Source organism: Vanessa atalanta, chromosome 3 (assembly GCF_905147765.1).
Source record: "Vanessa atalanta chromosome 3, ilVanAtal1.2, whole genome shotgun sequence".
NCBI lineage: Eukaryota > Metazoa > Arthropoda > Insecta > Lepidoptera > Nymphalidae > Vanessa > Vanessa atalanta.
Genome location: NC_061873.1, coordinates 8,519,297 through 8,538,479, shown reverse-complemented (window position 1 = coordinate 8,538,479; position 19,183 = coordinate 8,519,297). Strand labels below are relative to the sequence as shown.

At 29.4% G+C, this 19,183-nt stretch overlaps 5 protein-coding genes across 8 annotated transcripts; 3 read left to right on the top strand and 2 right to left on the bottom strand.

Moving 5' to 3' along the window:
* The first annotated feature begins 396 nt into the window (after window positions 1-396).
* On the top strand, window positions 397-2,859 carry LOC125077151 (queuine tRNA-ribosyltransferase catalytic subunit). Of its 3 annotated transcripts, none has more exons than XM_047688982.1 (7): window positions 397-599; window positions 808-983; window positions 1,092-1,389; window positions 1,537-1,780; window positions 1,852-2,020; window positions 2,179-2,373; window positions 2,454-2,859. In XM_047688982.1, the coding sequence occupies exons 2-7, from the start codon at window positions 852-854 to the stop codon at window positions 2,607-2,609; spliced, it is 1,194 nt and encodes a 397-aa protein (XP_047544938.1). In that variant the 5' UTR covers window positions 397-599; window positions 808-851; the 3' UTR covers window positions 2,610-2,859. The 3 variants fall into 3 exon arrangements, with proteins under 3 accessions (XP_047544938.1, XP_047544936.1, XP_047544935.1); XM_047688980.1 differs by having other exon boundaries at window positions 397-696; XM_047688979.1 differs by having other exon boundaries at window positions 397-983.
* LOC125077153 (coiled-coil domain-containing protein 25) lies at window positions 2,850-4,058 on the bottom strand. 2 transcript variants are annotated; one of them, XM_047688985.1, is made up of 4 exons: window positions 3,827-4,058; window positions 3,655-3,763; window positions 3,285-3,431; window positions 2,850-3,198 (listed from the first exon to the last, which is right to left on the bottom strand). In XM_047688985.1, the coding sequence occupies exons 1-4, from the start codon at window positions 3,874-3,876 to the stop codon at window positions 2,887-2,889; spliced, it is 618 nt and encodes a 205-aa protein (XP_047544941.1). In that variant the 5' UTR covers window positions 3,877-4,058; the 3' UTR covers window positions 2,850-2,886. The 2 variants fall into 2 exon arrangements, with proteins under 2 accessions (XP_047544941.1, XP_047544940.1); XM_047688984.1 differs by having other exon boundaries at window positions 3,655-3,746; window positions 3,826-4,057.
* A 627-nt stretch (window positions 4,059-4,685) lies between these two features.
* LOC125077155 (protein Dr1) lies at window positions 4,686-7,874 on the top strand. Its single transcript, XM_047688986.1, has 3 exons — window positions 4,686-5,179; window positions 5,529-5,692; window positions 7,616-7,874. Exons 1-3 carry the CDS (start codon window positions 4,939-4,941, stop codon window positions 7,763-7,765), a joined length of 555 nt encoding a protein of 184 aa, XP_047544942.1. The 5' UTR covers window positions 4,686-4,938; the 3' UTR covers window positions 7,766-7,874.
* A 1,449-nt stretch (window positions 7,875-9,323) lies between these two features.
* Window positions 9,324-10,805, top strand: LOC125077156. The gene is made up of 4 exons (XM_047688987.1): window positions 9,324-9,477; window positions 9,562-9,711; window positions 10,117-10,305; window positions 10,534-10,805. The coding sequence occupies exons 1-4, from the start codon at window positions 9,388-9,390 to the stop codon at window positions 10,600-10,602; spliced, it is 498 nt and encodes a 165-aa protein (XP_047544943.1). The 5' UTR covers window positions 9,324-9,387; the 3' UTR covers window positions 10,603-10,805.
* A 3,697-nt stretch (window positions 10,806-14,502) lies between these two features.
* Window positions 14,503-18,380, bottom strand: LOC125077152 (dolichyldiphosphatase 1-like). The gene is made up of 5 exons (XM_047688983.1): window positions 18,113-18,380; window positions 17,906-18,006; window positions 17,526-17,704; window positions 17,149-17,376; window positions 14,503-17,017 (listed from the first exon to the last, which is right to left on the bottom strand). Exons 1-5 carry the CDS (start codon window positions 18,207-18,209, stop codon window positions 16,885-16,887), a joined length of 738 nt encoding a protein of 245 aa, XP_047544939.1. The 5' UTR covers window positions 18,210-18,380; the 3' UTR covers window positions 14,503-16,884.
* Between the last annotated feature and the right edge of the window lie 803 nt (window positions 18,381-19,183).

The following is a 19,183-nucleotide window of genomic DNA, read 5'->3' as shown; positions in this document are numbered from 1 at the left end:
CAGTTTGAAAAATGAACCAATGCTACTTCATATATAGTCTCACATTTTTTATAGCATATACGGCAATGAACAATAACGGGAAGTGACTATTACTGCTCATGAACATTTTCAACACCAGAGGTCTTGCGAAGGATTGCCGGCCTTCAATTAATACAACACGTTACATATAGTTTGAAAACATTAAATTATATTACATAAAAACATTCAGTAAAAAATAATATAAGTTTTTTTTTTTATTTGTTTCGTACCAAACAGTAACTCGAAACTTAAGAATAAACCGAACTATTCGATTCTTTATTTCAGAACGAATAAAAAAGCATCATATTATTCGATATTTTATATGTCAGACATCAGTTTTTCAATGTCAATTAAGAGACTTAAATATGTCAACAAGAGCATAACAGTCAACTCATAACCTAGTAGCTAGTATAAGTGTATTATCTATGTAACCTAGCCTATCTACTATCTAGTAATTAATACATACTGCCTAGCAAAAAAAAAATTGTGGTTATAACATAGCACTCTGCTGCTCAATACCTAGCAGCAGAGCAAAATTAGCTATACTTTACCCACCAGTTGTTCTGATTTCATAGCACAGAGTAAATTATCGCTTATACATTTATATTAATTTCATACTTCGTACCTCTCGCCTTCGTAGCGCGGTATTTGCTATTTTACGTGTGATTCATTATAGAAGTAAAAAACGAAAAATATAATTAATGATTATTTTAAGTAATTAAAAAAAATCTTGTTTTACTTATACTTACTTGGTAATATTATACAAAATAAACTATTGAATATCAACAGTGATCTAGGCCATACATATATTTGAAAGCATTTACAATAATATAATGGGGAGTACTTCAAAAGCCTTATCATTTACTGTACAATCAGAATGCACAACATCACGAGCTCGTGCTGGAATTATGAAATTACCACACTACAATGTCAAAACACCAGTATTCATGCCAGTTGGAACACAGGTAAAGTAAACTTCTATATTATATAGATTACTGTAAAAGTGAATTAAAGATTGAATAATATATATATATATATATATATAATTCAATCTTATATATATGGTTTTTTAGGGAACAATGAAAGGACTGTTACCGGATCAGCTAGAAAATTTAGATTGTGAGATCATATTAGGAAATACATACCACTTAGGAAATAGACCTGGAGTTGATGTATTAAAAAAAGCTGGTGGTCTTCATAAATTTATGAATTGGAAAAGAGCTCTTCTTACTGATTCAGGAGGTTTCCAAATGGTTTCATTATTAAAACTAGCTGAGATTACTGAAGAAGGTGTAAAGTTTAGATCACCATATGATAATTCTGAAATTATGTTAACCCCTGAAAAATCTATTGAAATCCAAAATTACATAGGTGTGTAATTTTTTTTTAATTTATTCCTTAGCTTTATAAGTTGGTAAAAAAAAGTTTCATTGCATAGTATATTATAAATTTCATTTCAAAAGCAGATTTTATAATCTTAAGTATAGGAAGTATATGACAAATTATTTTTATATATAGGTGCAGACATAATAATGCAGTTAGATGATGTTGTACAAACAACATTTCAAGATTATGATAGAATTAAAGTAGCAACCGAAAGAACTAGTAGATGGCTTGATCGATGCCTTAAGGCTCATAAAAGACCAGATGATCAAAACATATTTCCCATAGTACAAGGCTTACTGAATCCTGAATTAAGAAGACAAAGTGCTCAAGAGCATATGACTAAAGATGTCAATGGATTTGCAATAGGAGGACTCAGGTAAAAACAAAGCATACTTTAATTTTCATATGAATTTTGTAACTAACAATGAATGATCTTTCATATAACAGTGGAGGTGAAGCAAAAGATGATTTTTGGCCAATGGTCAGTCTCGGAACAAAAATATTGGATAAACACAAGCCACGATATTTAATGGGTGTAGGACTAGCTATAGACCTTGTTGTCTGTGTTGCACTAGGAGTGGATATGTTTGATTGTGTGTTTCCGACTCGTACAGCTGTAAGTTATTATTAATCTTCATAAAGTTTTAATCAAATCAAATTGTGTTTGTACTTTTTTCTCTTTGTAATATTTCATTTTACTTAGTAACATGAACATAAAAATGTTAATATACTAGTTAATATAGTTTGAAAAAACCTTTCAATGTTTATTTGCAGAGATTTGGATGTGCACTTGTAAATAAAGGACAGTTAAATCTAAAACAAAAACAGTATCAGACTGACCTCAATCCAATTGATAAAAATTGTGACTGTGCTACATGTGAAAATTATACAAGAGCATATTTGCACTGCATTGTTTCTGTGGAAACAGTTGCGTGCCATTTAATTTCTGTGCATAATATCGCTTTCCAGGTAAATTTTTTTGGAACTTCATTTTACGTTTTGGTAAACTGTAATAAATAAATAATTTTATTATAAATTTTATCTTTTAGATGCGCCTGATGAGAACAATGAGAGAAAACATTGAAAATGGTACCTTCCCGAAATTTGTCAAAGATTTCTTCTGTGAAGTTTATCCTGATAATAATTTTCCAAATTGGATAGTAAACTCTCTTCATTCTGTTGGAATAGATATAATAAATACTTAAAAATAACTTCTTAACTATCCGTGCACCACAGTTATTTATAATAATTAATCCTAAAACATAACAATATCAGAATTTACCCATCCCGAGGGGTGGATTATGATACTATATGTCATATTGTGATTGTTTTGATACCTTATACTAATAGCCATAGTGACTAAAAAAAGTCAACTATATTGAAATCACAGATAAACAACATTGTATTTAATGTTTCGAGGAACCAATGCTGAAATGAAATATGAATCAACAAGTATATGTTGCTTTATTTAAAATATTTTGTTTACATAAAATCATCAGAATCATTTCCATCATAATTTGTAGACATATTTTCTTTTTTCATTAGGGTAGCATAACTTCTTAATTCAGCTTCCTCCTTTTTCCGTTTTTCTTCTTCTTTTTCCTTTTCTTTCTTATCTCTGAGAACTTTCTTTTTATCTTCTCTTTCGAGTCTATCTCTATTTTCTCTTTCTTGCCTTAGATCAGGAAATGCTTCTCTCTTTGTTTTATTAAGTCTGTTTACAATTTCATTAATTCTTTTTACTACTCTCACTTTTCGCACTTCTCTATCTTTATGGAAAGCAACTTGTCCAACCTGCAATTTTTTTATAAAATATGAACTAGATAAGAAAATATTTTAATTATAAAATTTTCATTTGAATTTTGAAAGTTAATTATTACCTCCATGCTAGCAGTCTTCTTCAAATTTGCCCACATAGTGTAAACTATGTCAATATCATTCATTTTATTGCCCATTATTGAATTGGCCTTTACTAGTTGACATACATCATCTAAGACAGCATTAGGAATATCATCAATTGTTTGACCCTAAAAAAACGAAAATGCATGTAAAGCAGTTTGATTCACATATATATTTTATAACAAGTGAAACTGTCCCTGGACTTTATTTGACATGTACATAACATTATAAAAGCTAAATGTGCCGTATCTTCTTGTCAAATTTTATGTATATTGTTTTTTTTTTTCAGTTAATGAACATAATGTCCCCTTGATTAATAAAATATATGTAAGGGAGCTGTTAATAACTTACGGGTGCCAAGCGAAGATAAACATGAGCTGATGAAACTTTGTCCACATGGAACCAAACATCTTCGGGCCATCCCCATTTAATTAGGTCTTCATCTGAATTGAAAATATTTCTTTTATTAAGAATAATAGAAAAATATCTTACTTCATTACAAACTATAGTTTAAAATCTTACTTTCATGTTTATCGGCGCCCATAAAAAGAGTAACAGAAGGGGAAATAACATCACTTGTAAAGTAAAATACCATTTTAATTATATGAATTTTTGAAAGATTTTTAACATATGGCATAAATCATGTACATTTTCATGCGACTACTTTTTGCAAGGAATTAAACACATCCAAATCAAAAATAATTGTGATAAGTGGTCCTGATGTGACAAGTCTGACAAGTGACATATTCTAGTGTCAACTAGTGTTGCTATCGATAGACTATCGATAGATCTGCAACGCTGGTGTCAACTCACAACTGGCCGTCGGCAGTCGCCGGCAGTCGAAGAGTATAATTATAGTATTATTTGTATCTGTAACCTAAGGCCTTCCTTGGTTTATGTGTACTGTTACCAAATTTCATCAGAATCGGTTAATTGATCTGTAAAAGCATAGCTGAACAGACAGACATATTTAGATAGCTGTGACATATTATAATTAACTTAATAGTCGCAGGAAAACAAACTTAATCAACAAAAAAAACGTAATCTCGTAAGAATTAATTTTTGGTTTGGGTACAGTGTTTAATTTTATTTTCGATGTTGATAGTTTTGATGAACATTTTGCAATAATAATTAAATTAGACATGCAAACCTTCGTCTCGCCTAATTTAATTGCATTACCATTATAAAATAAATACTTGGATATTAAAAATATACTACTACTACTATTTATTATACTAAAATATTTATAAGGCTGATTACTATTAATCTTTTGAAAAAAAAACACAAAAAAGATTCTGTCAAATAAAGTACATCGACTAAAGTCCAAAATTCATTATTTCATTTGTCAGATTCTATAATCTATAGTAATTAGTAAGTTAATAACTGTCAATGTCAGTTACCTTGCAGGCAATAATTAAAAATAAATCAATGCTTTTGATTTATTGATTTTATGTACAGTATTTACCATTTCAACATAAATATTATAAATAAAAAATGTTTTCGCATATTCCATTTGAAGTCCTATGGTAATTTTTTCGAGTCTGGAAATAAGTAGATAACATCAAACTAGCGCGTTACTGCCATTACTTGTAAAAATTGAAAAAGTGTTTATTTTGCGCTTATTATTGGAATAAAATGGGAAGTCCAGAACGAGAATTGTGTCCTCCACCCTCAGAAGAAGACGAATTAACTTTACCTCGTGCTAGTATTAACAAAATGATAAAAGAATTGGTCCCTTCTGTTCGTGTTGCATTCGAGTCTCGTGAGTTAATTCTTAACTGCTGTACTGAATTCATTCATCTTATCAGTTCTGAGGCGAATGAAGTGTGTAATCAAAGTAATAAAAAAACGATCAACGCTGAACATGTATTGACAGGTAAATTTTTATTACTAAATGATCTCCTTATAATGTAAAGAGTAGATGTGTAAAAACTTAAAAGTGTTACATTGTTGTGTTCAATTATTATCTGTTTTATTTATTTTGATGAATTGTAATTTTTAATGAGTATATAGATTGAAATTTTTACTACTTTATAATGCATGTCAACAATTTTCAATACCAATACAAGTTAGATTGTAGCTGACAAAAAACTGTGAAAAAGCATTCACGTTTTGTTTACTGTATAAATAGAAAAAATCAAAATTACTTTTTTTAAACAATTCAAAGAATAATTTTGAAATATAAATTAATTTAATATTATTATAATAATGTTGTTTTTTTTTAGCATTGGATAGATTAGGATTTAGTGATTACACAGTTGAAGCAGAAGCAGTTCTTAAGGATTGTAAAGCGGTGGCTGCAAAGAGAAGAAGACAAAGTACAAGACTAGAAAATCTTGGTATACCAGAAGAAGAACTTTTAAGACAACAACAAGAACTATTTGCAAAGGTGAGAGAAATATCAATCAATTATTTTATTAATTTTGTGCCTTGATAAATCATGAACAATATATTTTTACCTACCTTGTGTAGTTACCAATTAAAAAAAATACTCTTAATTTTTTTTTTTTTATAAAAATATATTCTTTCAATGTTTTTCATAATTTTTATGTTTTTAATTGCATTTTCCCCATTGGTTAAATGCCTTCTCCATCTTTAGCTAATTATATTTGAAAAGCAAAGAATTGCTCATCTATTCCTCTGTCATCCCACACTGGTGTTCCCCAACAATCCATTCTATTTAGTTGCTTAGCAAGTCCATCCTTTATCTCTGTACCTTGCTACATGCCCTATACTGGAGAGCATCTGTTAGCTTAGTTTAAGTTAGAAGTAAAAAATAAAATTAACATTATTTTAAATAAACACAAAATATAGGAAGTTAAAAAGGAGTTTCACAATTATTACATTATATGAGTAGTTAGTAGATTCAACAAGAAATACCAGTTAAAAAATCAAGAAAGGGCTTTGTTACTGCATTTTTTATTTATTTATAAACAAACTAACTAAAATAAGCCAAGATATCCCTATGCTTAGAACATGTGCATCACAACCTATGATTGTGGGTTCAAAATCAGGCATGCACCATTGAACTTTCAGGTGCCCTATTTATTTTTATAATAGAGTACTTTCAGTAGTGAAAAATAAATTATGAAATTTGATAGACATTAAAATTATATGTAGAAATATACTTACATTTTGATTTTGTATAAAATTTAAAGTTGTAATTTATAGTCTGTATATTACGTCAAATAGGCAAAAACTATCATTTTAATATCATCTGGCTCTTTGATAATCAACTTTTCTGGAGTTTCACTTCAATCACACACCAATAATAGCAATTGTAATTCATTATTTTCCCAAAAAACACCAATTATTTATAGCTGTTAACGTTGAATTAGTGCCAGTCGTACATACACAACTGTTGTTATTATCAATTTGACGTCACTAAAATTACTGACTGCGTTTTTACGGGAATAAAATTTAATTTAATTTTATAGCAAGAACATGTGTTTATTTTGACGAAACATATTTTTTTATGGCTTTTTATTAGGAAAATCAACATTTTTAAGTACTTTTTCAAACATAGTAGAATACCCTATTCATCTTGTGCTCGATTAAAGGAAAACATCGTTAATAAACCTAAATATATCTAATTTTAATGAAATTACTTGGTGGTAAGGCTTTGTGCAAGCCCTTCTGGATAGGTACCATACACTCATCAGATATTCTACGACCAATCAGCAGTACTCAGTTTTGTTGTATTCCTGTTTGAAGGGTGAGTAAAGGGTGAGCCAGTGTAACTACATGCACAAGAGACATAACGTCTTAGTTCCCAAGATTAGCGGCGCATTGGCGATATATGGAATGATTAAAATTTCTTACCGCGCTATTGTCTGTAACCACTTACTATCATTTGCGCGCCCGCCAACTGATATCATAAAAGTAAAAACCTGTGTATCCACCAACCCGCATAGGAGCAGCGTGTTGGAGAGGTCTTAGCCCAGCTATGGGACATTAAGAGGTTGCTACTGTTATAATCAAAACTTCAACAATATGTTTTACGTTTAGATGTTAAATTATGAATGATTAGATGACTAAAACAGGCGTTGAAACAGTTGCAATTGTATTTCCCCACTGTATCTTGGCACAAAGCCAGTGTGATCGCATCGATCGCGCTACCACCGCACTGCAGTCCACCACATGTAAAAGTAAAAGTAAAAACATAATGGATATATGTGTATAAAATTCATATAAATTAAATAAATCCTAAAACTAAGAACTAAAACGTAATTATGTCTAAATTAATAAATGATACTATAAGTTCAATAGTGTCTACAATAAAATAAATTTTAACATATTTGTTGCATACCAGGCTCGAGAGGAACAAGCGAAACAAGATCAACAACAATTGTTATTACTACAACAACATGGATTAGTTGGAATGGAAGGGCCTCCCCAGTCATACGTTCCGCCCCCTCCAGGAATAAAGCAAGACGACACTGAAGATGATGATTATTCATAAAAGAAACCTAACTACTCACAAAAACTACTATTGCATTGTAATATTTGTATCGACATAACTATTAACTACCTAAACTTGTGTTTTAGATACAATACACCATTTGTGAAAATATCTATCTTTCATTTTAATACGCACCTAATGTCTTCTCTACATAGTATAAATATAGATACCAAAAATATTATGATTACAGAACAAAATACTTAGTCCTCTTCACTTTTTGATGCATCTTTTAAATTATAATTTAGGTTAGTAAATTATAATATATTTTTCATGGTATGGGCAAGTTATGCGGAGGAATGAGGACCATGTTGTGAGGAAGGTCTTGAGCATGGATGTGGATGGATATAGAAGTAGGGGACGACCAAAGAAACGATGGATGGATTGTGTGAAAGACGATATGGTTAGAAAGAATGTTACTTGTAAGATCCGACAGAGTAGTATGGAAGTAAGAAGACATGCTGCGCCAACCCCAAGTAAAATTCGGATAAGGGATGATATTTATTAGTAAATAGTGTTAACAAGTAGCACATAGGCGCCCAGCTGTTGTGGCATGTAATAACTACTCTCAATTATATTTATTTTAGTGATTTATTTACCTATACCTAATTATGTCTTTAATTCATTATTATTTATTTTGTTACTGTAAACAATAATTTAAACTTACTTCCGATTATTTTGTTATTAAAAAAGTAGTACGCGCCAAAGGAGCACATTCGGTTATTTGATAGTTCCTGGCACAACGTTACGCTGTCCGAATATCATAAGTTAAAGTGTACTCATTTTATTGTTGACTGTGTTTTATTATGATAAAACCCATAAAACTTACAAATGTTAACAATAGTTTTATTTGTTATTGAATTAGAACTAGATATCTACTTAATTTAATTATTACCAACAGATAATTTAATAAATAAATAAATATTGGACAAAATTGCATACATTACTCTGATCCTAACGTAAGTAGCTAAAGCACTTGTGTTATGAAAAATCAGAAGTAACGAAAGTACCTCAAACACCCAGACCTAAGGCAACATAGAAAAATAATGAACGTTTTCTATATCGACTCGGCCGGCAATCGAACCTGGGACTTCGGAGTGGCGTACCCATGAAAACCGGTGTACCTGTACACACTACTCGACCACGAACGTCGACAAAATAATAAACGTAACGTAACGTATTTAAAAACATAAACGTAAATATTTGTCTATTATTTAATTAATGCAATAAAATGAAACGAATACGCCTGAAGTTTATTTAAACGTCTATAGAGGTATAGTTTCGTTGTGTTTTTTAATGCATAAACTCAAACATGTAAATAATAAAAATAGGTCCACACTCAACTAAGTATGTAAGATTTACAAGCGTCTAATAACTTCGTCCTTATCATCATCTACCTACCAACATCTAACGACCTATCGTTGGAGCCTAGTATCAAATATAATATAATATATAAACTTCTTTTACACAACTTTATATTCTCGTTGAGGCGACAATTTTGCAACTATAATATGTAATAAGTAGGTAATTAAAATGTCATTTTAGACATAATGATGATCGACTGAACCGTATAATTTTCTACACTACAGTATGAGAACCCAGACATACAAAATGGTTAGTCTATAATGAATAATGAAAAAACAAAACAGAAAAAAAAAATCCGACAGAGAACTAGTATACAAACAACTGCAACAGCAACAAACTCTGAAAAACATGTAAGGCTCTTCAGTGTTCTGAGATATATATTTAAATACGTAATTTCGTAAAATTTAACATTTTTAGAATTACAATTGTTTTAGGAAATCGCGGATGGTGGTAATATCAACAAAGAACCATTAAAACCACTCTGTCCATTGTTGGCTAAAGATTCGGAATGGGTTGATATTTTACAAAGTAGTACAAATGATAAAAAATCCAACAAAAATAATGATGAGGAAGTACTACAACACGTAAAATTGATTCTTTTTTCATATATTTCCTAAATTAAACCAGTTCACAGGAAATGAACAAAAAATAGTTTTCAAAAAAATCAATAGATTGTCTCTTTTCCTGAAATGAAATAGCTTAAATAGTCCATTCATCGATTTTAACTTCCGTCTATTGGTAGCTTGAAAGATAAAAGCCGGTTTATAAATCAAGGTTGAACTCTTTTATCAAGGCAGTTGACAGTGTTACACTCCCTTCATTATAAAAGAACATAAAAACATCGCACTAAAAGAGGTAGCGAATGTGTACTAGGTTTAGTATCCTGCCTAGATGGCCAGTTCCCGATGAGTTTGACAGCCATGGTCATTAAAGTATATTATTATTAATATAACTTTAAGTATGATTAAGCAGAACTATGTTTTAGGTAGTGTGAAGATAGACGACAAATAGAGCCTCTAGCTTTAATGTTCCCTGGTTTACTTGAAAAAGACCCTGAAATGTTAGAAGGAATGTTAAATAAAGCTATGTCAACGACAGAAGTAACTAAATATTTGGTTGGTCAAAAAGCTAATTTCACGTTCATGAAAAAAGTGAATCGCCTTATTCCCACTGACAAGGTTATTTTATTATATTATATAAATATTTTATTTTAATATTATATGTTCTCAATCGTACTCGGGTACTTTTACGGGTCGATGACACAAGTTGCATAGCAAGTATTCGCAATGCTTTTAGCAATGTTTTCTTTTCTTGCAAACAATAAAAGTTCGATCACTTTGCTCTACGACAACCTACGATTTTAGAAGCGATAACATCAGCAGCTAAATGATCCTTAATGATTACAGAAATGGTTGGAAAGTTTAAGCGAAGACAGTTCCTCTTGCTGTTCAATGGAATCCAAATCACACGATTAGGGTAACCTTTCAAATAAAGTACATCTATTATATCGTCTATTATTTTAAATTTATCATACCCATTGTAAATTTTGACTTGACATGACTTGTATATTGTAATAATATATATGTAAATAATGAGCCTGATAACAGTTTGGACTCTCATAAATTGTAATTCCCGATAGATTTATATTAGGAGAATTGAAAAATTAAATATAATCATATTTATTTTGTTTAATTTTATAAAGATATATTCCCAAATTTTAATTTACTAAAAGCACATCTCAATTTTGTTCGTATAAAATAAGGACTTAGAAGCTGGTAAATGCAGGCTATTTAGTTAAATATATTTGTACTAGCTGTTAGCTGCCCGTTACCCTGGGCAAAAATAGGGGAAGAATAAAAGGAATTAAAAAAAATTATAACCTTCTACGGACTATTCCGCGTGGATTGGTCTGTTTTCACGTGATTGACGCACATAATAAAATACATTATATATACGCAGAGGGCCATACAACGGACAACTTCATAATAGTGTGGACCATTCATTTTTTTTTTAACAAAAACGATTAATTTAAAAAAAATTGGTGTTGGTTGGTTTATTGAAAACATTGTTTTTACAATAAAAAATAATTTGCGCAGGAATATAATGGTGAGGATGAAATCCTACATTATGCACTGTATACCATGCTGTGTGTGCTGTGCTCTGTTACAAAGAGTCGTGAGGCGAAATGGTTCGAATGGTTCATCGATAAATTCTTATCCTCTTGGTAATTAACAACATGGACTGGTGTGGTGACTGGTGTGATGGAGTCATTCGACTTTAATTTGTCGTCTTTGAACACTACCAGTTTCTCGGATTCGCTTATTATATCTGATACATCGGATAGCCGTTGATTAGGAAACAAACGTGAATAATTTTGCATTGGTTAGGTTTGCATATGGTAAGTTTTGTTCGAATACAAACTTCCACCAGCGTCCTTTGTGGTCATTTTATTTCGATTGCTTTGAAATAAGTTCCTAGTTGTTATACATTTTTGGAAAGCTAAGAAAACGGTTATGTTTTTAAAATAATCTGCAGGACAAGTTTTATAACGATTTTTTTAGTTTTTAAGGCATTTTTGTGGATAAAAAATCAAAAAAATATTGAAATAATCTTTTTCCGTCTCGCATTTTTAAATTTGGACGGATCATTACTTTTTTAATATTGAATTTGTCAATGTTTTAATGTGTTTAATAGTTTTTATAAATCAGAAGAAAAAAATAGATTTTAATCGATACTTTTTTTTTTAATAAATTTTTGAAGTTGCATTTTTGACTATTTTGAAAAAACTAAAAACGTGATAACTGAAAAATGGTTAACTTTTGCATTATGCATATGGGAGTTAAAATTATCGCAAATAGTCACCCCTATCACCTCCTAACGGGAATACGTCGAATTACTAATAACCCTGTATATATATATTTATGTACGTGTGTTTGGGTGTGTAATTTATGTGGATATCAAAAAATCAAATAACCAATTAGTCATTTACAATTTTTATTGCTTACAAAATATTCAATGCTGGGTGGTAACATTCTCTATTGTTTCATCAGTCTAATTATTGCAAAACATAAGTAACTTTTTTTACCACTTAGGTGAACGATTTACCTAATTCATAGTTTTATTTTAAAAATAAATTCAATATTTACTTTAGCCCTATTAAATATCAATAGTATTAAATTGTCTGGGTAATATCTTTGGATTATAAACATGTAAATGTAATGTTTCCATATTAAATGAATGATTTTGATTTGATTGATTCAGTTAGTTGACAGGGAAAATTCGTAGGGATTTCGTTAGCGGTTAAATCGTAAAAATATGGTTACATGAGATATTATGTAATACCAACTAATAGGTAACTAATTAAGACATGTTAATAACTTTTTCTATTTATTATTCTTAATAAAAACTGTGTATTATTGCTGCACGTTTTAATAATATACAACCATCATTGACGAAGCCAGTCCTTCTTGCTTTTTATGAATGCAAATTATATAAATATTTTTTTAAATTAACGTTTTAGTGGTTAGTGAAATATTCAGCTCTGGCTGCATCAATATAGCTGTAAGTACTTATGTAAAAAAATGTGACAAAGTCCATACATTATTTTTATGAATAATTTAAGAATTATAAAAATTGAATCTAAAAACTACTTATTAACTACTTACAGCAAAAATCGATACATTTGCTCTAAATTGTGTACAATTTCAAGAAGGCGTTAATATATAAAATCGTTTAATTTAATGAGTATGTATTGTATTTAAAATAAATCTATATATTATTTATTTATAAAGCAATGCACAATGGAAGAATACCTTTATTAATCTTTGTGACAGCTCCTAAAACACAACCAAAAGATTCTTAATTTAGAACTTTTTTGACTATACCTATATCTATAAGTTTTTATCTTACTCAGTTACATAAATATTCGTCACAATAGAAATACTATGATCACATTATATATGTTGCAAATACTGCCTTATTTGGTAATCGATCAACATCGTGAACATTGCGAAGACAAAACGTGTTTATTATTTTTTTAATTTTGAGGGTGAACGTCCGATTAGCAGAAACGAATTTCGTCATGAAATTTGGCACAGGTATTCCATTCGAGTATTTAAGAGTAACTTTGAATTATTTTTTGGGGACTCGCAACATTTCAGGATAAATCGAATATTTTTGAAAGTCGTTTTCTTGCACGACTCTATCTCCAACTTTTTCCTTTTCCGTTTCCTCTTTTCGGAAGCTTAACAAACGTTGGTAGTTTTTGTATATATTTTTTTTTGTTTACTCATCTTTGTAACTGATTACTGAAGTAATATATAGGTATATATTGAACATTAATTTATGTAAATATACAATATATTTAAACTATTAACTTCTGATTTACTGGTCTAACAATACGAGTCAGATTTAAATTGCTACCACGCTTATGCAGGATTCCTTAAACATTTTGAGATTTTTATTGCTTAACAGTCAAATTATTTTTTAAGACAAAATAAGAAATATATTATAGACTGGCTTTGAAAATAATACTTTTGGATTGTTTATGGCGAAATACCAAGTTGCCGAGGGAAAATGGATAAGTCTGAATAAAAACTGTTTTATTTTATTGATTTTAAGGCTAAGGAACCCTGAAAGTTCATAGAATAATTGAACGAGATAACATGATCATAGAATAAAACATTTACTATTTTATAATACTTATATGTATAATTACTGAACTATATCTGATGTAAGCATATAAAGCCCCAAGTATGGAAACGAACTATGTAGAAACGGAAGTACCTTTTGCAGCAAGCTAAATAAATAATTACATTTAATATTGTAATAAGTAAAATCAATGCAGACGAAACCTTTATATACAAATCCACATCAAAACATCAAAGTTCTTTTACAAAATTACAAACAATTAGCAAATATTTTACAATAATCCTAAGATGTATTATTACTTACTAAATTACTATAACATTATTAACATTAAATACTATCAGTGGCGTAAGTAACGTTGTCAACACTGTCGATAGTACACATATGTATGATTTAAAATAAAATATAGTTCTATTATACCATTCCGCGAAACGAGCCCCCAAAGGAAATTATTTTAATTCAGCATTCGCAAAATCATTTCTTTGGATTGTCTTACTGTATGCCGACCAACGTTGTTGACCACTATCGAGTTTGACTTGTGAAATGAAAATATATTTATTTAAATAATACGTTTAAATTTTTAAATCAAATAAATTCCTGTATCACTCGTTAAAATTGTACCGGAACGGTATATAAGGACTATCGTGTCGTATATCGTATCGTCACTTCAATAAGTTTTGAAGAAGATATTTACTATATTATTATATAAATAGCCTGTATTATATAAATTGCAGAAGCAGTGGAGATAAACAAACCTTATATATATATCTATTTACGATAAAACACTATTACACTTAGTACCATTCCAAAAAAGTAAGTAGTTGCTATCATTTTTTCTGAATACCATAAATTATTATTTTAGATTCGACCAATTTTGTCAAAGCAATTCAATTCAAGATCAGATAACTTTTTCTATCTCCACTCCTTTTCAGTTAATGATACAGACTATAATTATGTTCGTATATAATCATCGTCATTATTAAACTTCCAAATAAATATAAAATTACATTTGTATATGAAGGATGTTTGCATGTAGGATGCAAAACATTATAAACTAACATATTTACGCCACTGACTAATATAAAACCAGTTTGTGTGTAAGATCTAGAACATATTATTACATCTCTATTGTTCCCTATATATTGCCATTTCATTTATCATTTAAATATTTCTCTTATTAAACTATATCGTATTAATAATAACAATATAGACTGGATTTCAAAACTACAAACAACAATATTTAAAAAAAAAAGTGATATAAGGTACACTTCCCACAATTGATTAGTTGATGTCTTTGAGTATTACCAAGTATTATTTTTAGGTGTTTTTTTTATATTATATATTCAGTATAAATTTCAAAGCATTTGCCGTTTTTTCAGTTCTTACGGAAGACATAAAATGTAATCATAGTAAAAATAATAAAGAAATGATTGGTAAGACAATATTTCCATAGGTATAACGGAAGCTTCGTTTTAAACTAAATACCTGTTAGAACTGCTAAGATATTAAATGTCCAGTTCCATTAAACTAGCAATGCATATGTAATATTGAATGTAAAGCTATTTCAATAAATTGAATAACAAAAGTAAACTAAGTCTAAAACATAATTTCGTAACATTAGACGAATTGGAACAATGTAAATTTTATACAGGGAATTAGGGAGATGATTAATTTAGTAAATTGTTTGTCTTGTAGTTAGTATTCCATTTCACAATTTCACGGTTTTCAAGGTTTGTTACTTTACTGCTGCACAAAGTATTCCTTTTTCTCTTATGGAATATAATAGGTTAGGAGTTAGGACACTCTGCTGCAGGTTGATTAATACACATGTGACAGAATATCAACACTCCACACAAGAAGATTTCCTTACAATACCTTCTTTTATCTGAGCATGAGAATAACTATAAAACAAAATTATAAACACAAAACAAGCAGTGCAGTAGTTGATTTAGATCTATTCACCGGGCCATCATGGCTTTCTTGAGTGGACTATAAACAAGAATCAGAGATCAGAACCGATATATGTAAATTGGATGTTAATAGTAAAAAGTAAAAAAGGTTGACTAACATTTTACAAACATTTGCTAAGCTTAAATTTATTAAATCTATAAAGGGGCTGCCTGGAATGAACATATCTTCACTTACTTTATGAATATAACAAACTTTTAAAGATCTCATATTATTTTTTTTATCTTACAAACTACATATTCACTAAAGTAGTCACAATTTTTTATATCTCATGTTGTTTCTCATATTTTTCATTGAATTATTTTCATTATTATTTTAAACAATATATTATCTCACAATTGTCATGTTATTTTTCAATTTATACAAATTATAAACAGTAAATACTGTTTCTACGAAATTTAACTATAATAATATATATATTATTAAACTTTATTAAGTAACATTCTTATTTGGCTCCTTTTCGAATGCCTTGCTCATAGAAGATTATCGAAATATATTTTTGTTAATGTCTTTGTTTATTTTTATAAGTAAATGTGCCTATCTTGCGATGTCCTAGAACATTTTCTAGAACTACTGTCTACTTATAGTCTGAAAGTACTTTATTTTTTTTATTACTATTTTATTAGGCACAGTCACTAATTATTTTAATTATAATTAGGGCTTAACCTATGAGACATTCATGACTAATTCTTAAAAAGATGTGGACTGGGATTTAGTCTCAAATGTGACAATAATCAACAAAGTAAAAGATAAATCTAACACTTATCTTATGATTAAGGTAATCAGTTTTAAATTGCACTTTGGATAAACTATGTAAAATTAATTGAAACAATTTTATAATTTGCTAATAGTGATCTAAAACAAACATATTCTACTAGCTAAAAAATGAAATTGTTTATTAAAACAAAAAGATTTAACATACAATTATAGAGGTGAAAACAAAGAAGACAAACTGATAACTTACTATTATGAACAAGTCCAGTGAATATATATGTCATAATTAGATGTCAATATGATAGTATCGAACGAGGTTCTGATTTAGATATTATAAAGCCGCCAAGAATTGCTATGGCTCCGGCGGCAATGAAACGTCACGCGCGTAGCCTCAAGCAGGTGTCGGGAGCGCGCGCGCAGGCGCACCGTCATTGGATAGGTTTTAGGGCAGCCATCTTGCGGCCTCGTGCTCGAGCTTCTTGTCTTGTTGTAGTATATTCAAACCACAACACATTTGGTATTAAAGTTGTATCTCTTATCATAAGCATTTCACAAAGCTTTCTGAAATTGATTATGTCATTATACAACATATGAATTGCACATAAATTTATCATATTTTTTCTATATTTTTAAAATATTCATAAAAAATCTGGTAACAATTGAATATATTTTTAAAGAATTCAAATACTTACAGAGTAACAAGCTGTGGAAACAATGGAGTCAGTACTCTATGCACCACTGTAAACCATATTGTGGCAAAAATCAATCCAACAACACCACCAACAACGACTTGTGCTGTTGTGTGATAGTGGAGATAAACTCTTCCAAAGCTTACAATTAAAGCCATTATAAAGCAGCTACCCACAATTATGATTCTCCATAAGGCAGATATAATGCTGTTATTATTTATGTGATGCAATCTAAAAATTTAAATACTGAGATTAATATATATTTTTTTAAACTTTAATAGTTAAACTCAATATGAATCAATAAATTTGGCATATATTACTATTAATTCCCGATGTAATTCAAAATTAGACTATTATTTGTTTAACAATGAAAAACTGACCTTATAGCAAAGAAATATAGCACATAAATGGTAAAAAACCAAATAAATTGAGCATGCGATGATGGCATTCCATATTCATTATACAAATGTCCCCTGCTGAGTGGCCGTGCTTCACATATCAAATGCTTTAATATTATATTTAATAGTTCATTGACTAGTGTACCAAAAAAAAAAGCTATCTAAAAGAGAAACAAATAATTATACACATAAATTAACAAAATATCTACTAAGAAGTTTAGACACTCTTATCTTGAAATCAGTAATCACATGGTTTATCTATTTAAGTTATCTCACTATTATTTTAACAGTTTAATTTTCTTATTATATTGATATTTAGGATAAATTATTATTCCATAAATACGAAAATATATTATACTCACAGTATGAAGATCTCTTCTGAATAGTATTAAAGTTACAAATCCGGCGCCTATTCCAAAGGGGGCTAGACTCATAAGAGCAAGAAATTTTCCAAAGAGATCACCTAAAAAATTACAGACATTTTATAATAAATTTGAACTGTCAGAAACCTACGTACTTACTTCACTACAAATAATCAAGGTATAAACTTAAATAAAAAGGTATATTACCTTTTGGATATTCGACTAAAGTTAGAGCAAGAGGTTGCCATTCAATTGCATCGTTATTTATAAAAACCTCGCTCACTGGCGAAGCTATATTTTCCATTTTTATTCCAAATCATACGCTTAAATGCGAACTATAAATAAAGTCAAATGTATCGCCTTTGAAATAAGTTACAGTGTTGTCTAGTTATCAAAAAACAAGGAATATCATACGATTTTACAATCATTTTTTGACGTTTCAACAATCATGACATGATACGTTCACAGCGACACTTTCACTGTCGTTATCAAATATCAAGTACATATATTACAAAGAGTATAAAACCACTACGTTTTGTTTATGATCTGAAATATTAAGGTGTAAATAGTACGTATTCTGGTCTATGGTCGGTAAGCCACAAATACACAGTTTTGTAGCTGGCGCCTTGTAAGACAATCATATAATATTTATGATTTTAACTTTAACTTCATTTTCTGTGGACGAATATCTCTCTATTAATGTAAAGAGAGTTATTATTATTACCTCAATATATGGATTATGTATCATTATATCTTGTCACTAATCTATTGGCTTTTAAGTTAGCAGAAGCGTATTCTTACAGAAATTGACTGAATTGTGAAAAACCCTATCAATAAGTAAAATTTCTGAGGGTTTCTGATTGAGTAAGCTAGTGTAGCTATAGGAATAAGGGATAAAATATCTTAGTTTCAAGGGTGTTGGTGCATTGGCTATGTAAAGGCTTGTTAATATTTCCTGCTATGCCAATTTCTATGGGCAGTGTTGGACACTTAAGATCAGATAGTCCAGTTATAAGTCAGGTTAAATAAATTAAAATTAAAAAAGGAAAATATCAATAATTCGCGAAAACTCAATAAATCAGTTGATTGTTAGCTTATCGAATTTGCTTGATGCTTTACTCAGTAAATATGTCATTAATTCATTAAATATAAGATCGATATAATCAATAACATTTAGTATACCAACTTTCGCGATAACATAATTGCCATTAAAAGATGAAATAATTTTAATAAAATTTTGCTGGATCTATTTATTGTTGTTGTTGTAAATGTAAATCG

What these genes read in the sequence shown, in the direction of transcription:
- LOC125077151 (XM_047688982.1), top strand. Translation starts at nt 852, where the DNA reads ATGGGGAGTACTTCAAAAGCCTTATCATTTACTGTACAATCAGAATGC. An exon ending in TCATGCCAGTTGGAACACAG is followed by an intron (nt 984 to 1,091) that starts GTAAAGTAAACT and finishes ATGGTTTTTTAG; the next exon opens with GGAACAATGAAAGGACTGTT. An exon ending in TGCATAATATCGCTTTCCAG is followed by an intron (nt 2,374 to 2,453) that starts GTAAATTTTTTT and finishes TTTATCTTTTAG; the next exon opens with ATGCGCCTGATGAGAACAAT.
- LOC125077153 (XM_047688984.1), bottom strand. Translation starts at nt 3,940, where the DNA reads ATGCCATATGTTAAAAATCTTTCAAAAATTCATATAATTAAAATGGTA. An exon ending in GGGCGCCGATAAACATGAAA is followed by an intron (nt 3,747 to 3,825) that starts GTAAGATTTTAA and finishes TTTTCAATTCAG; the next exon opens with ATGAAGACCTAATTAAATGG. An exon ending in TTTATCTTCGCTTGGCACCC is followed by an intron (nt 3,432 to 3,654) that starts GTAAGTTATTAA and finishes TCGTTTTTTTAG; the next exon opens with GGTCAAACAATTGATGATAT.
- LOC125077155 (XM_047688986.1), top strand. Translation starts at nt 4,939, where the DNA reads ATGGGAAGTCCAGAACGAGAATTGTGTCCTCCACCCTCAGAAGAAGAC. An exon ending in CGCTGAACATGTATTGACAG is followed by an intron (nt 5,180 to 5,528) that starts GTAAATTTTTAT and finishes GTTTTTTTTTAG; the next exon opens with CATTGGATAGATTAGGATTT. An exon ending in AACAAGAACTATTTGCAAAG is followed by an intron (nt 5,693 to 7,615) that starts GTGAGAGAAATA and finishes GTTGCATACCAG; the next exon opens with GCTCGAGAGGAACAAGCGAA.
- LOC125077156 (XM_047688987.1), top strand. Translation starts at nt 9,388, where the DNA reads ATGAATAATGAAAAAACAAAACAGAAAAAAAAAATCCGACAGAGAACT. An exon ending in CAACAAACTCTGAAAAACAT is followed by an intron (nt 9,478 to 9,561) that starts GTAAGGCTCTTC and finishes CAATTGTTTTAG; the next exon opens with GAAATCGCGGATGGTGGTAA. An exon ending in ATGAGGAAGTACTACAACAC is followed by an intron (nt 9,712 to 10,116) that starts GTAAAATTGATT and finishes TGTTTTAGGTAG; the next exon opens with TGTGAAGATAGACGACAAAT.
- LOC125077152 (XM_047688983.1), bottom strand. Translation starts at nt 18,209, where the DNA reads ATGGAAAATATAGCTTCGCCAGTGAGCGAGGTTTTTATAAATAACGAT. An exon ending in TTTAGTCGAATATCCAAAAG is followed by an intron (nt 18,007 to 18,112) that starts GTAATATACCTT and finishes GTAATTTTTTAG; the next exon opens with GTGATCTCTTTGGAAAATTT. An exon ending in CTATATTTCTTTGCTATAAG is followed by an intron (nt 17,377 to 17,525) that starts GTCAGTTTTTCA and finishes TTAAATTTTTAG; the next exon opens with ATTGCATCACATAAATAATA.